Source organism: Cherax quadricarinatus, chromosome 55 (genome assembly GCF_038502225.1).
Source record: "Cherax quadricarinatus isolate ZL_2023a chromosome 55, ASM3850222v1, whole genome shotgun sequence".
NCBI classification, from domain to species: domain Eukaryota; kingdom Metazoa; phylum Arthropoda; class Malacostraca; order Decapoda; family Parastacidae; genus Cherax; species Cherax quadricarinatus.
Window position 1 is genome coordinate 25,228,048 of NC_091346.1, and position 16,461 is coordinate 25,244,508.

Consider the following 16,461-nt stretch of genomic DNA (forward strand, 5'->3'; position numbering starts at 1 on the left):
ATACATAAGTAAGACCATGACTAAGACATACGTGTTCCCAGGATACATTAGTAAGACCATGACTAAGACATACGTGTTCCCAGGATACATTAGTAAGACCATGACTAAGACATACTTGTTCCCAGGATACATTAGTAAGACCATGACATACTTGTTCCCACATTAGTAAGACCATGACAGACATACTTGTTCCCAGGATACATTAGTAAGACCATGACTAAGACATACTTGTTCCCAGGATACATTAGTAAGACCATGACTAAGACATACTTGTTCCCAGGATACATTAGTAAGACCATGACTAAGACATACTTGTTCCCAGGATACATTAGTAAGACCATGACTAAGACATACTTGTTCCCAGGATACATTAGTAGTAAGACATACATGACTAAGACATACTTGTTCCCAGGATACATTAGTAAGACCATGACATGACTAAGACATACTTGTTCCCAGGATACATTAGTAAGACCATGACTAAGACATACTAAGTGTTCCCAGGATACATTAGTAAGACCATGACTAAGACATACGTGTTCCCAGGATACATTAGTAAGACCATGACTAAGACATACGTGTTCCCAGGATACATTAGTAAGACCATGACTAAGACATACTTGTTCCCAGGATACATTAGTAAGACCATGACTAAGACATAGGTTTTCCCAGTTCCCAGGATTGTTCATTAGTAAGATCATGACTAAGACATACGTGTTCCCAGGATACATTAGTAAGACCATGACTAAGACATACTTGTTCCCAGGATACATTAGTAAGACCATGACTAAGACATACTTGTTCCCAGGATACATTAGTAAGACCATGACTAAGACATACTTGTTCCCAGGATACATTAGTAGACCATGACTAAGACATAGTTGTTCCCAGGATACATTAGTAAGACCATGACTAAGACATACGTTTTCCCAGGATACATTAGTAAGACCATGACTAAGACATACGTGTTCCCAGGATACATTAGTAAGACCATGACTAAGACATACGTGTTCCCAGGATACATTAGTAAGATCATGACTAAGACATACTTGTTCCCAGGATACATTAGTAAGACCATGACTAAGACATACTTGTTCCCAGGATACATTAGTAAGAAAATGACTAAGACATACGTGTTCCCAGGATACATTAGTAAGACCATGACTAAGACATATTTCTTATCATAATACATCAGTAAGACCATGACTGATATATACTTATCATAACACATCATATACCCCAAAATACTAACAGGAAATTTTCTGGCATAACATATAATTAATAGGAAATGAATCAGTGCATCCTGGGATCAAACCAGATTATCTTCAGTTTTCTCTGGTGTTGTATGAGTTAGTGCTTTACATTGTACATGATATTAATGCACACGAGAGATGGAGCACAGACTTATAGGACTAGTTTTGTTTAGAATTATTAGCAAACACCGGATACACATAAGGTTTACCATGCTGGTTACTCTATTGGCTTCATTTCCTCCCATCTGCCAGGTGTTACAATTAATGCTTATATATATATATTTTGCAGGTAACGCAGTGAAAAAGTGGGTCGAGGACCAAGATGGCTGCCACAGACCAGACGCGGATCTTGTCCCTATACGAGCAGGTGTCTTACACATCTGACACTGGGGTGAGTGTAAACATTACTGTTGTATCTTGCCTCATTCTTTCATGAAGCGCTAAAGCCGTGTGAAGCATTAAACGCAAGGAATAGTGGCGGCTCCATCCACCGTCTGGTAGTGGCGGCTCCATCCACCGTCTGGTAGTGGCGGCTCCATCCACCGTCTGGTAGTGGCGGCTCCATCCACCGTCTGGTAGTGGCGGCTCCATCCACCGTCTGGTAGTGGCGGCTCCATCCACCGTCTGGTAGTGGCGGCTCCATCCACCGTCTGGTAGTGGCGGCTCCATCCACCGTCTGGTAGTGGCGGCTCCATCCACCGTCTGGTAGTGGCGGCTCCATCCACCGTCTGGTAGTGGCGGCTCCATCCACCGTCTGGTACTGGCGGCTCCATCCACCGTCTGGTAGTGGCGGCTCCATCCACCGTCTGGTAGTGGCGGCTCCATCCACCGTCTGGTAGTGGCGGCTCCATCCACCGTCTGGTAGTGGCGGCTCCATCCACCGTCTGGTAGTGGCGGCTCCATCCACCGTCTGGTAGTGGCGACTCCATCTGGTAGTGGCGGCTCCATACACCGTCTGGTAGTGGAGGTTCCGTCTGGTAGTGGCGGCTCCATCCACCGTCTGGTAGTGGCGGCGGCTCCATCCACCGTCTGGTAGTGGCGGCTCCATCCACCGTCGGCTCCATCCACCGTCTGGTAGTGGCGGTTCGTCTGGTAGTGGCGGCTCCATCCACCGTCTGGTAGTGGCGGCTCCATCCACCGTGGTAGTGGCGGCTCCATCCACCGTCTGGTAGTGGCGGCTCCATCCACCGTCTGGTAGTGGCGGCTCCATCCACCGTCTGGTAGTGGCGGCTCCATCCACCGTCTGGTAGTGGCGGCTCCATCCACCGTCTGGTAGTGGCGGCTCCATCCACCGTCTGGTAGTGGCGGCTCCATCCACCGTCTGGTAGTGGCGGCTCCATCCACCGTCTGGTAGTGGCGGCTCCATCCACCGTCTGGTAGTGGCGGCTCCATCCACCGTCTGGTAGTGGCGGCTCCATCCACCGTCTGGTAGTGGCGGCTCCATCCACCGTCTGGTAGTGGCGGCTCCATCCACCGTCTGGTAGTGGCGGCTCCATCCACCGTCTGGTAGTGGCGGCTCCATCCACCGTCTGGTAGTGGCGGCTCCATCCACCGTCTGGTAGTGGCGGTTCCTTCTGATAACTTAAATGCTGACCCTAGTAGTGTTGCTGCACTAGTAGTGTTGCTGCACTAGTAGTGTTGCTGACCCTAGTAGTGTTGCTGCACTAGTAGTGTTGCTGACCCTAGTAGTGTTGCTGCACTAGTAGTGTTGCTGCACTAGTAGTGTTGCTGCACTAGTAGTGTTGCTGACCCTAGTAGTGTTGCTGCACTAGTAGTGTTGCTGCACTAGTAGTGTTGCTGCACTAGTAGTGTTGCTGCACTAGTAGTGTTGCTGTACTAGTAGTGTTGCTGCACTAGTAGTGTTGCTGCACTAGTAGTGTTGCTGCACTAGTAGTGTTGCTGCACTAGTAGTGTTGCTGCACTAGTAGTGTTGCAGACCCTAGTAGTGTTGCTGCACTAGTAGTGTTGCAGACCCTAGTAGTGTTGCTGCACTAGTAGTGTTGCTGACCCTAGTAGTGTTCCTGCACTAGTAGTGTTGCTGCACTAGTAGTGTTGCTGCACTAGTAGTGTTGCTGCACTAGTAGTGTTGCAGACCCTAGTAGTGTTGCTGCACTAGTAGTGTTGCAGACCCTAGTAGTGTTGCTGCACTAGTAGTGTTGCTGACCCTAGTAGTGTTGCTGCACTAGTAGTGTTGCTGCACTAGTAGTGTTGCTGCACTAGTAGTGTTGCTGCACTAGTAGTGTTGCTGACCCTAGTAGTGTTGCTGCACTAGTAGTGTTGCTGCACTAGTAGTGTTGCTGCACTAGTAGTGTTGCTGCACTAGTAGTGTTGCTGCACTAGTAGTGTTGCTGCACTAGTAGTGTTGCTGCACTAGTAGTGTTGCTGCACTAGTAGTGTTGCTGCACTAGTAGTGTTGCTGCACTAGTAGTGTTGCTGCACTAGTAGTGTTGCTGCACTAGTAGTGTTGCTGCACTAGTAGTGTTGCTGCACTAGTAGTGTTGCTGCACTAGTAGTGTTGCTGCACTAGTAGTGTTGCTACACTAGTAGTGTTGCTGCACTAGTAGTGTTGCTGCACTAGTAGTGTTGCTGCACTAGTAGTGTTGCTGCACTAGTAGTGTTGCTACACTAGTAGTGTTGCTGCACTAGTAGTGTTGCTGCACTAGTAGTGTTGCTGCACTAGTAGTGTTGCTGCACTAGTAGTGTTGCTACACTAGTAGTGTTGCTACACTAGTAGTGTTGCTGACCCTAGTAGTGTTGCTGCACTAGTAGTGTTGCTGCACTAGTAGTGTTGCTGCACTAGTAGTGTTGCTGACCCTAGTAGTGTTGCTGACCCTAGTAGTGTTGCTGCACTAGTAGTGTTGCTGCACTAGTAGTGTTGCTGCACTAGTAGTGTTGCTGCACTAGTAGTGTTGCTGCACTAGTAGTGTTGCTGCACTAGTAGTGTTGCTGCACTAGTAGTGTAGCTACACTAGTAGTGTTGCTGCACTAGTAGTGTTGCTGCACTAGTAGTGTTGCTGCACTAGTAGTGTTGCTGCACTACTAGTGTTGCTACACTAGTAGTGTTGCTACACTAGTAGTGTTGCTGACCCTAGTAGTGTTGCTGCACTAGTAGTGTTGCTGCACTAGTAGTGTTGCTGCACTAGTGTTGCTGCACTAGTAGTGTTGCTGCACTAGTAGTGTTGCTGCACTAGTAGTGTTGCTGACCCTAGTAGTGCTTCTGCACTAGTAGTGTTGCTGCACTAGTAGCGTTGCTGTACTAGTAGTGTTGCTGACCCTAGTAGTACTGCTGCACTAGTAGTGTTGCTGCATTAGTAGTGTTGCTGACGATAGTAGTGTTGCTGCACTAGTAGTGTTGCTGCACTAGAAGTGTTGCTGCACTAGTAGTGTTGCTGACCCTAGTAGTGTTGCTGCACTAGTAGTGTTGCTGTACTAGTAGTGTTGCTGCACTAGTAGTGTTGCTGCACTAGTAGTGTTGCTGCACTAGTAGTGTTGCTGACCCTAGTAGTGTTGCTGCACTAGTAGTGTTGCTGCACTAGTGTTGCTGCACTAGTAGTGTTGCTGCACTAGTAGTGTTGCTGACCCTAGTAGTGTTGCTGCACTAGTAGTGTTGCTGTACTAGTAGTGTTGCTGTACTAGTAGTGTTGCTGCACTAGTAGTGTTGCTGCATTAGTAGTGTTGCTGACGATAGCAGTGTTGCTGCACTAGTAGTGTTGCTGCACTAGAAGTGTTGCTGCACTAGTAGTGTTGCTGACCCTAGTAGTGTTGCTGCACTAGTAGTGTTGCTGTACTAGTAGTGTTGCTGCACTAGTAGTGTTGCTGCACTAGTAGTGTCGCTGCACTAGTAGTGTTGCTGTACTAGTAGTGTTGCTGCACTAGTAGTGTTGCTGACCCTAGTAGTGTTGCTGCACTAGTAGTGTTGCTGCACTAGTAGTGTTGCTGACCCTAGTAGTGTTGCTGCACTAGTAGTGTTGCTGCACTAGTAGTGTTGCTGACCCTAGTAGTGTTGCTGACCCTAGTAGTGCTGCTGCACTAGTAGTGTTGCTGCACTAGTAGTGTTGCTGTACTAGTAGTGTTGCTGACCCTAGTAGTGCTGCTGCACTAGTAGTGTTGCTGCACTAGTAGTGTTGCTGACGATAGTAGTGTTGCTGCACTAGTAGTGTTGCTGCACTAGAAGTGTTGCTGCACTAGTAGTGTTGCTGACCCTAGTAGTGTTGCTGCACTAGTAGTGTTGCTGCACTAGTAGTGTTGCTGCACTAGTAGTGTTGCTGACCCTAGTAGTGTTGCTGCACTAGTGTTGCTGCACTAGTAGTGTTGCTGCACTAGTAGTGTTGCTGACCCTAGTAGTGCTGCTGCACTAGTAGTGTTGCTGCACTAGTAGTGTTGCTGCACTAGTAGTGTTGCTGACCCTAGTAGTGTTGCTGCACTAGTAGTGTTGCTGCACTAGTGTTGCTGCACTAGTAGTGTTGCTGCACTAGTAGTGTTGCTGCACTAGTAGTGTTGCTGAACTAGTGTTGCTGCACTAGTAGTGTTGCTGCACTAGTAGTGCTGCTGCACTAGTAGTGTTGCTGCACTAGTAGTGTTGCTGCACTAGTAGTGTTGCTGACCCTAGTAGTGTTGCTACACTAGTAGTGTTGCTGCACTAGTAATGTTGCTGCACTAGTAGTGTTGCTGCACTAGTAATGTTGCTGCACTAGTAGTGTTGCTGACAATAGTAGTATTGCTGCACTAGTAGTGTTGCTGCACAAGTAGTGTTGCAGACCCTAGTAGTGTTGCTGCACTAGTAGTGTTGCAGCACTAGTAGTGTTGCTGCACTAGTAGTGTTGCTGCACTAGTAGTGTTGCTGACCCTAGTAGTGTTGCTGCACTAGTAGTGTTGCTGACCCTAGTAGTGTTGCTGCACTAGTAGTGTTGCTGCGCTAGTAGTGTTGCTGCACTAGTAGTGTTGCTGACCCTAGTAGTGTTGCTGCACTAGTAGTGTTGCTGCACTAGTAGTGTTGCTGCACTAGTAGTGTTGCTGTACATGTAGTGTTGCTGTACTAGTAGTGTTGCTGCACCAGTAGTGATGCTGACCCTAGTAGTATTGCTGCACTAGTAGTGTTGCTGCACTAGTAGTGTTGCAGACCCTAGTAGTGTTGCTGCACTAGTAGTGTTGCAGCACTAGTAGTGTTGCTGCACTAGTAGTGTTGCTGCACTAGTAGTGTTGCTGACCCTAGTAGTGTTGCTGCACTAGTAGTGTTGCTGACCCTAGTAGTGTTGCTGCACTAGTAGTGTTGCTGCACTAGTAGTGTTGCTGCACTAGTAGTGTTGCTGACCCTAGTAGTGTTGCTGCACTAGTAGTGTTGCTGCACTAGTAGTGTTGCTGCACTAGTAGTGTTGCTGTACATGTAGTGTTGCTACACTAGTAGTGTTGCTGCACCAGTAGTGATGCTGACCCTAGTAGTATTGCTGCACTAGTAGTGTTGCTGCACTAGTAGTGTTTGCTGACCCTAGTAGTGTTGCTGCACTAGTAGTGTTGCTGACCCTAGTAGTGTTGCTGTACTAGTAGTGTTGCTGCACTAGTAGTGTTGCTGCACTAGTAGTGTTGCTGCATTAGTAGTTTTGCTGACCCTAGTAGTGTTGCTGTACTAGTAGTGTTGCTGCACTAGTAGTGTTGCTGCACTAGTAGTGTTGCTGTACTAGTAGTGTTGCTGACCCTAGTAGTGTTGCTGTACTAGTAGTGTTGCTGCACTAGTAGTGTTGCTGCACTAGTAGTGTTGCTGTACTAGTAGTGTTGATGCACAAGTAGTGTTCCTGTACTAGTAGCGTTGCTGCACTAGTAGTGTTGCTGACCCTAGTAGTGTTGCTGCAATAGTAGTGTTGCTGCACTAGTAGTGTTGCTGTACTAGTAGTGTTGCTGCACTAGCGTTGCTGTACTAGTAGTGTTACTGCACTAGTAGAGTTGCTGCACTAGTAGTGTTGCTGACCCTAGTAGTGTTGCTGCACTAGTAGTGTTGCTGAACTAGTAGTGTTGCTGCACTAGTAGTATTGCTGCACTAGTAGTGTTGCTGCACTAGTAGTGTTGCTGACCCTAGTAGTGTTGCTGCACTAGTAGTGTTGCTGCACTAGTAGTGTTGCTGCACTAGTAGTGTTGCTGACCCTAGTAGTGTTGCTGCACTAGTAGTGTTGCTGACCCTAGTAGTGTTGCTGCACTAGTAGTGTTGCTGCACTAGTAGTGTTGCTGACCCTAGTAGTGTTGCTGGACTAGTAGTGTTGCTGCACTAGTAGTGTTGCTGCACTAGTAATGTTGCTGCACTAGTAGTGTTGCTGCACTAGTAGCGTTGCTGCACTAGTAGTGTTGCTGCACTAGTAGTGTTGCTGCACTAGTAGTGTTGCTGACCTTAGTAGTGTTCCTGCACAAATAGTGTTGCTGCACTAGTAGTGTTGCTGACCATAGTAGTGTTGCTGCACTAGTAGTGTTGCTGACCCTAGTAGTGTTGCTACACTAGTAGTGTTGCTGCACTAGTAGTGTTGCTGCACTAGTAGTGTTGCTGACCCTACTAGTGTTGCTGTACTAGTAGTCTTGCTGCACTAGTAGTGTTGCTGCACTAGTAGTGTTGCTGTACTAGTAGTGTTGCTGACCCTAGTAGTGTTGCTGCACTAGTAGTGTTGCTGCACTAGTAGTGTTGCTGCACTAGTAGTGTTGCTGCACAAGCAGTGTTGCTGTACTAGTAGTGTTGCTACACTAGTAGTGTTGCTGACCCTAGTAGTGTTGCTGCACGAGTAGTGTTGCTGCACTAGTAGTGTTGCTGCACTAGTAGTGTTGCTGCACTAGTAGTGTTGCTGCACTAGTAGTGTTGATGACCCTAGTAGTGTTGCTGCACTAGTAGTGTTGCTGCACTAGTAGTGTTGCTGCACTAGTAGTGTTGCTGCACTAGTAGTGTTGCTGACCCGAGTAGTGTTGCTGCACTAGTAGTGTTGCTGCGCTAGTAGCGTTGCTGCACTAGTAGTGTTCCTGACCCTAGTAGTGTTGCTGCACTAGTAGTGTTGCTGTACTAGTAGTGTTGCCGCACTAGTAGTGTTGCTGCACTAGTAGTGTTGCTGCACTAGTAGTGTTGCTGCACTAGTAGCGTTGCTGCACTAGTAGTGTTGCTGCACTAGTAGTGTTGCTGCACTAGTAGTGTTGCTGCACTAGTAGCGTTGCTGACATTAGTAGTGTTGCTGCACTGGTAGTGTTGCTGCACAAGTAGTGTTGCTGCACTAGTAGTGTTGCTGACCCTAGTAGTGTTGCTGCACTAGTAGTGTTGCTGCACTAGTAGTGTTGCTGCACTAGTAGCGTTGCTGCACTAGTAGTGTTGCTGCACTAGTCGTGTTGCTGCACTAATAGTGTTGCTGACCCTAGTAGTGTTGCGGCACTAGTAGTGTTGCTGCACTAGTAGTGTTGCTGCACTAGTAGTGTTGCTGCAATAGTAGTGTTGCTGCACTAGTAGGGTCAGCAACACTATTAGTGCAGCAACACTACTAGTGCAGCAACACTACTAGTGCAGCAACGCTACTAGTGCAGCAACACTACTAGTGCAGCAACACTACTAGTGCAGCAACACTACTAGGGTCAGCAACACTACTAGTGCAGCAACACGACTTGTGCAGCAACCCTACCAGTGTAGCAACACTACTACGGTCAGCAACACTACTAGTGCAGCAACACTACTAGTGCAGCAACACTACTAGTGCAGCAACACTACTAGTGCAGCTGCACTAGTAGTGTTGCTGACCCTAGTAGTGTTGCTGGACTAGTAGTGTTGCTGCACTAGTAGTGTTGCTGCACTAGTAATGTTGCTGCACTAGTAGTGTTGCTGCACTAGTAGCGTTGCTGCACTAGTAGTGTTGCTGCACTAGTAGTGTTGCTGCACTAGTAGTGTTGCTGACCCTAGTAGTGTTCCTGCACAAGTAGTGTTGCTGCACTAGTAGTGTTGCTGCACTAGTAGTGTTGCTGACCCTAGTAGTGTTGCTGCACTAGTAGTGTTGCTGCACTAGTAGTGTTGCTGACCCTAGTAGTGTTGCTGCACTAGTAGTGTTGCTGCACTAGTAGTGTTGCTGCATTAGTAGTGTTGCTGACCCTAGTAGTGTTGCTGTACTAGTAGTGTTGCTGCACTAGTAGTGTTGCTGCACTAGTAGTGTTGCTGTACTAGTAGTGTTGCTGACCCTAGTAGTGTTGCTGCACTAGTAGTGTTGCTGCACTAGTAGTGTTGCTGCACTAGTAGTGTTGCTGCACAAGCAGTGTTGCTGTACTAGTAGTGTTGCTGCACTAGTAGTGTTGCTGACCCTAGTAGTGTTGCTGCACGAGTAGTGTTGCTGCACTAGTAGTGTTGCTGCACTAGTAGTGTTGCTGTACTAGTAGTGTTGCTGCACTAGTAGTGTTGCTGCACTAGTAGTGTTGCTGCACTAGTAGTGTTGCTGACCCTAGTAGTGTTGCTGCACTAGTAGTGTTGCTGCACTAGTAGTGTTGCTGCACTAGTAGTGTTGCTGCACTAGTAGTGTTGCTGACCCGAGTAGTGTTGCTGCACTAGTAGTGTTGCTGCACTAGTAGTGTTGCTGCACTAGTAGTGTTCCTGACCCTAGTAGTGTTGCTGCACTAGTAGTGTTGCTGTACTAGTAGTGTTGCTGCACTAGTAGTGTTGCTGCACTAGTAGTGTTGCTGCACTTGTAGTGTTGCTGCACTAGTAGCGTTGCTGCACTAGTAGTGTTGCTGCACTAGTAGTGTTGCTGCACTAGTAGTGTTGCTGCACTAGTAGTGTTGCTGACATTAGTAGTGTTGCTGCACTGGTAGTGTTGCTGCACTAGTAGTGTTGCTGCACTAGTAGTGTTGCTGACCCTAGTAGTGTTGCTGCACTAGTAGTGTTGCTGCACTAGTAGTGTTGCTGCACTAGTAGCGTTGCTGCACTAGTAGTGTTGCTGCACTAGTAGTGTTGCTGCACTAATAGTGTTGCTGACCCTAGTAGTGTTGCTGCACTAGTAGTGTTACTGCACTAGTAGTGTTGCTGCACTAGTAGTGTTGCTGCACTAGTAGTGTTGCTGCACTAGTAGTGTTGCTGCACAAGTAGTGTTGCTGCACTAGTAGTGTTGCTGACCCTAGTAGTGTTGCTGCACTAGTAGTGTTGCTGCACTAGTAGTGTTGCTGCACTAGTAGTGTTGCTGACCCCAGCAGTGTTGCTGCACTAGTAGTGTTGCTGCACTAGTAGTGTTGCTGACCCTAGTAGTGTTGTTGCACTAGTAGTGTTGCTGCAATAGTATTGTTGCTGCACTAGTAGTGTTGCTGCACTAGTAGTGTCGCTGCACTAGTAGTGTTGCTGTACTAGTAGTGTTGCTGCACTAGTAGTGTTGCTGCACTAGTAGTGTTGCTGACCCTAGTAGTGTTGCTGCACTAGTAGTGTTGCTGACCCTAGTAGTGTTGCTGCACTAGTAGTGTTGCTGCACTAGTAGTGTTGCTGCCCTAGTAGTGTTGCTGCACTAGTAGTGTTGCTGTACTAGTATTATTGCTGTACTAGTAGTGTTGCTGACCCTAGTAGTGTTGCTGCACTAGTAGTGTTGCTGCACTAGTAGTGTTCCTGACCCTAGTAGTGTTGCTGCACTAGTAGTGTTGCTGCACTAGTAGTGTTGCTGCACTAGTAGTGTTGCTGCACTAGTAGTGTTGCTGACCCTAGTAGTGTTGCTGCACTAGTAGTGTTGCTGCACTAGTAGTGTTGCTTACCCTAGTAGTGTTGCTGCACTAGTAGTGTTGCTGCACTAGTAGTGTTGCTGACCCTAGTAGTGTTGCTGACCCTAGTAGTGCTGCTGCACTAGTAGTGTTGCTGCACTAGTAGTGTTGCTGTACTAGTAGTGTTGCTGACCCTAGTAGTGCTGCTGCACTAGTAGTGTTGCTGCACTAGTAGTGTTGCTGACGATAGTAGTGTTGCTGCACTCGTAGTGTTCCTGCACTAGAAGTGTTGCTGCACTAGTAGTGTTGCTGACCCTAGTAGTGTTGCTGCACTAGTAGTGTTGCTGCACTAGTAGTGTTGCTGCACTAGTAGTGTTGCTGACATTAGTAGTGTTGCTGCACTAGTAGTGTTGCTGCACTAGTATTGTTGCTGCACTAGTAGTGTTGCTGACCCTAGTAGTGCTGTTGCACTAGTAGTGTTGCTGCACTAGTAGTGTTGCTGCACTAGTAGTTTTGCTGACCCTAGTAGTGTTGCTGCACTAGTAGTGTTGCTGCACTAGTGTTGCTGCACTAGTAGTGTTGCTGCACTAGTAGTGTTGCTGCACTAGTAGTGTTGCTGCACTAGTAGCGTTGCTGCACTAGTAGTGTTGCTGCACTAGTAGTGCTGCTGCACTAGTAGTGTTGCTGACCCTAGTAGTGTTGCTGCACTAGTAGTGTTGCTGCACAAGTAGTGTTGCTGCACTAGTAGTGTTGCTGACCCTAGTAGTGTTGCTACACTAGTAGTGTTGCTGCACTAGTAATGTTGCTGCACTAGTAGTGTTGCTGCACTAGTAATGTTGCTGCACTAGTAGTGTTGCTGACCCTAGTAGTGTTGCTGCACTAGTAGTGTTGCTGCACTAGTAGTGTTGCAGACCCTAGTAGTGTTGCTGCACTAGTAGTGTTGCAGCACTAGTAGTGTTGCTGCACTAGTAGTGTTGCTGCACTAGTAGTGTTGCTGACCCTAGTAGTGTTGCTGCACTAGTAGTGTTGCTGACCCTAGTAGTGTTGCTGCACTAGTAGTGTTGCTGCACTAGTAGTGTTGCTGACCCTAGTAGTGTTGCTGCACTAGTAGTGTTGCTGCACTAGTAGTGTTGCTGCACTAGTAGTGTTGCTGTACATGTAGTGTTGCTGTACTAGTAGTGTTGGTGCACTAGTAGTGATGCTGACCCTAGTAGTATTGCTGCACTAGTAGTGTTGCTGCACTAGTAGTGTTTGCTGACCCTAGTAGTGTTGCTGCACTAGTAGTGTTGCTGACCCTAGTAGTGTTGCTGTACTAGTAGTGTTGCTGCACTAGTAGTGTTGCTGCATTAGTAGTTTTGCTGACCCTAGTAGTGTTGCTGTACTAGTAGTGTTGCTGCACTAGTAGTGTTGCTGCACTAGTAGTGTTGCTGTACTAGTAGTGTTGATGCACAAGTAGTGTTGCTGTACTAGTAGCGTTGCTGCACTAGAAATGTTGCTGACCCTAGTAGTGTTGCTGCAATAGTAGTTTTGCTGCACTAGTAGTGTTGCTGTACTAGTAGTGTTGCTGCACTAGCGTTGCTGTACTAGTAGTGTTACTGCACTAGTAGTGTTGCTGCACTAGTAGTGTTGCTGACCCTAGTAGTGTTGCTGCACTAGTAGTGTTGCTGAACTAGTAGTTTTGCTGCACTAGTAGTGTTGCTGCACTAGTAGTGTTGCTGCACTAGTAGTGTTGCTGACCCTAGTAGTGTTGCTGCACTAGTAGTGTTGCTGCACTAGTAGTGTTGCTGCACTAGTAGTGTTGCTGACCCTAGTAGTGTTGCTGCACTAGTAGTGTTGCTGACCCTAGCAGTGTTGCTGCATTAGTAGTGTTGCTGCACTAGTAGTGTTGCTGACCCAAGTAGTGTTGCTGGACTAGTAGTGTTGCTGCACTAGTAGTGTTGCTGCACTAGTAATGTTGCTGCACTAGTAGTGTTGCTGCACTAGTAGCGTTGCTGCACTAGTAGTGTTGCTGCACTAGTAGTGTTGCTGCACTAGTAGTGTTGCTGACCCTAGTAGTGTTCCTGCACAAGTAGTGTTGCTGCACTAGTAGTGTTGCTGCACTAGTAGTGTTGCTGACCCTAGTAGTGTTGCTGCACTAGTAGTGTTGCTGCACTAGTAGTGTTGCTGACCCTAGTAGTGTTGCTGCACTAGTAGTGTTGCTGCACTAGTAGTGTTGCTGCACTAGTAGTGTTGCTGACCCTACTAGTGTTGCTGTACTAGTAGTGTTGCTGCACTAGTAGTGTTGCTGCACTAGTAGTGTTGCTGTACTAGTAGTGTTGCTGACCCTAGTAGTGTTGCTGCACTAGTAGTGTTGCTGCACTAGTAGTGTTGCTGCACTAGTAGTGTTGCTGCACAAGCAGTGTTGCTGTACTAGTAGTGTTGCTGCACTAGTAGTGTTGCTGACCCTAGTAGTGTTGCTGCACGAGTAGTGTTGCTGCACTAGTAGTGTTGCTGCACTAGTAGTGTTGGTGTACTAGTAGTGTTGCTGCACTAGTAGTGTTGCTGCACTAGTAGTGTTGCTGACCCTAGTAGTGTTGCTGCACTTGTAGTGTTGCTGCACTAGTAGTGTTGCTGCACTAGTAGTGTTGCTGCACTAGTAGTGTTGCTGACCCGAGTAGTGTTGCTGCACTAGTAGTGTTGCTGCACTAGTAGTGTTGCTGCACTAGTAGTGTTCCTGACCCTAGTAGTGTTGCTGCACTAGTAGTGTTGCTGTACTAGTATTGTTGCTGCACTAGTAGTGTTGCTGCACTAGTAGTGTTGCTGCACTAGTAGTGTTGCTGCACTAGTAGCGTTGCTGCACTAGTAGTGTTGCTGCACTAGTAGTGTTGCTGCACTAGTAGTGTTGCTGCACTAGTAGTGTTGCTGACATTAGTAGTGTTGCTGCACTGGTAGTGTTGCTGGACTTGTAGTGTTGCTGCACTAGTAGTGTTGCTGGACTAGTAGTGTTGCTGCACTAGTAGTGTTGCTGCACTAGTAATGTTGCTGCACTAGTAGTGTTGCTGCACTAGTAGCGTTGCTGCACTAGTAGTGTTGCTGCACTAGTAGTGTTGCTGCACTAGTAGTGTTGCTGACCCTAGTAGTGTTCCTGCACAAGTAGTGTTGCTGCACTAGTAGTGTTGCTGCACTAGTAGTGTTGCTGACCCTAGTAGTGTTGCTGCACTAGTAGTGTTGCTGCACTAGTAGTGTTGCTGACCCTAGTAGTGTTGCTGCACTAGTAGTGTTGCTGCACTAGTAGTGTTGCTGCACTAGTAGTGTTGCTGTCCCTAGTAGTGTTCCTGTACTAGTAGTGTTGCTGCACTAGTAGTGTTGCTGCACTAGTAGTGTTGCTGTACTAGTAGTGTTGCTGACCCTAGTAGTGTTGCTGCACTAGTAGTGTTGCTGCACTAGTAGTGTTGCTGCACTAGTAGTGTTGCTGCACAAGCAGTGTTGCTGTACTAGTAGTGTTGCTGCACTAGTAGTGTTGCTGACCCTAGTAGTGTTGCTGCACGAGTAGTGTTGCTGCACTAGTAGTGTTGGTGCACTAGCAGTGTTGCTGTACTAGTAGTGTTGCTGCACTAGTAGTGTTGCTGCACTAGTAGTGTTGCTGCACTAGTAGTGTTGCTGACCCTAGTAGTGTTGCTGCACTAGTAGTGTTGCTGCACTAGTAGTGTTGCTGCACTAGTAGTGTTGCTGCACTAGTAGTGTTGCTGCACTAGTAATGTTGCTGCACTAGAAGTGTTGCTGACCCTAGTAGTGTTGCTGCACTAGGAGTGTTGCTGCACTAGTAGTGTTGCTGCACTAGTAATGTTGCTGCACTAGTAGTGTTGCTGCACTAGTAGTGTTGCAGCACTAGTAGTGTTGCTGCACTAGTAGTGTTGCTGCACTAGTAGTGTTGCTGCACTAGTAGTGTTGCTGGACTAGCAGTGTTGCTGCACTATTAGTGTTCTTGCACTAGTAGTGTTGCTGCACTAGTAGTGTTGCTGCACTAGTAGTGTTGCTGCACTAGTAGTGTTGCTGCACTAGTAGTGTTGCTGCACTAGTAATGTTGCTACACTAGTAGTGTTGCTTCACTAATGATGTTGCTGCACTAGTAGTGTTGCTGCACTAGTAGTGTTGCTGCAGTAGTAGTGTTGCTGCAGTAATAGTGTTGCTGCAGTAGTAGTGTTGCTGCAGTAGTATTGTTGCTGCACTAGTAGTGTTGCTGACCCTAGTAGTGTTGCTGCACTAGTAGTGTTGCTGCACTAGTAGTGTTGCTGCAGTAATAGTGTTGCTGCAGTAGTAGTGTTGCTGCAGTAATAGTGTTGCTGCAGTAGTAGTGTTGCTGCACTAGTAGTGTTGCTGCACTAGTAGTGTTGCTGACCCTAGTAGTGTTGCTGCACTAGTAGTGTTGCTGCACTAGTAGTGTTGCTGCACTAGTAGTGTTGCTGCACTAGTAGTGTTGCTGCAGTAATAGTGTTGCTGCAGTAGTAGTGTTGCTGCACTAGTAGTGTTGCTGCAGTAGTAGTGTTGCTGCAGTAGTAGTGTTGCTGCAGTAGTAGTGTTGCTGCACTAGTAGTGTTGCTGACCCTAGTAGTGTTGCTGCACTAGTAGTGTTGCTGCACTAGTAGTGTTGCTGCACTAGTAGTGTTGCTGCACTAGTAGTGTTGCTGCACTAGTAGTGTTGCTGCACTCAAAATCGAGTGTTATGACGTCCTTATACATGAGTAATACAAAGATTCAGCGGATCAAATACAAAGATACGAAGGAGCTAATACGGAAATTGAACAGAACAAAAGAAAATACAATAGATCATGGTTTTTCTTTATCAAATTTTGCCTTGATGATGGTCTCATTGAGCGAAATATATTCTTAAGAAAGACTTTGTTCTCTATGTTTGTTTTATGTACATAACATCGCTCTGTGATAGTAAACTTTTTGTCCTTCTATGTGTGCATTTATTACGGTGACACGTACATCCAGTACAGTGACATGCGCATTCACTGCAGTGACATGCGCATCCAATACAATAACATGCACATCCTATACAATGACATGCACATCCAGTACAATGACATGCACATCAAATACAATGACATTCACATCCAATACAATGACATGCACATCCAGTACAACAACATGCACATCAAATACAATGACATTCACATCCAATACAATGACATGCACATCCAGTACAACAACATGCACATCAAATACAATGATATTCACATCCAATACAATGACATGCACATCCAGTACAACAACATGCAATCCAATACAATGACATGCACTTCCAGTACAATAACATGAACATCCAATACAAGACATGCACATCCAATACAATGACATGCACATCAAATACAATGACATGCACATCCAATACAATGACATGCACATCAAATACAATGACATGCACATCCAATACAATGACATGCACATCCAATACAATGACATGCACATCAAATACAATGACATGCACATCCAATACAATGACATGCACATCAAATACAATGACATGCACATCCAATACAATGACATGCAC

At 46.7% G+C, this 16,461-nt stretch overlaps 1 protein-coding gene across 2 annotated transcripts in view; it reads left to right on the forward strand.

Moving 5' to 3' along the window:
- Positions 1 to 16,461, forward strand: part of LOC128698903 (phenoloxidase 2) — a 63,223-nt gene that overhangs the window by 6,384 nt on the left and 40,378 nt on the right. For both annotated transcript variants that reach the window (XM_070096951.1, XM_070096950.1), the window contains exon 2: positions 1,543 to 1,644. In XM_070096951.1, coding sequence (XP_069953052.1) covers positions 1,576 to 1,644 — 69 coding nt within the window. In that variant the 5' untranslated portion in view covers positions 1,543 to 1,575. The remainder of the gene's footprint in view (positions 1 to 1,542; positions 1,645 to 16,461) is intronic.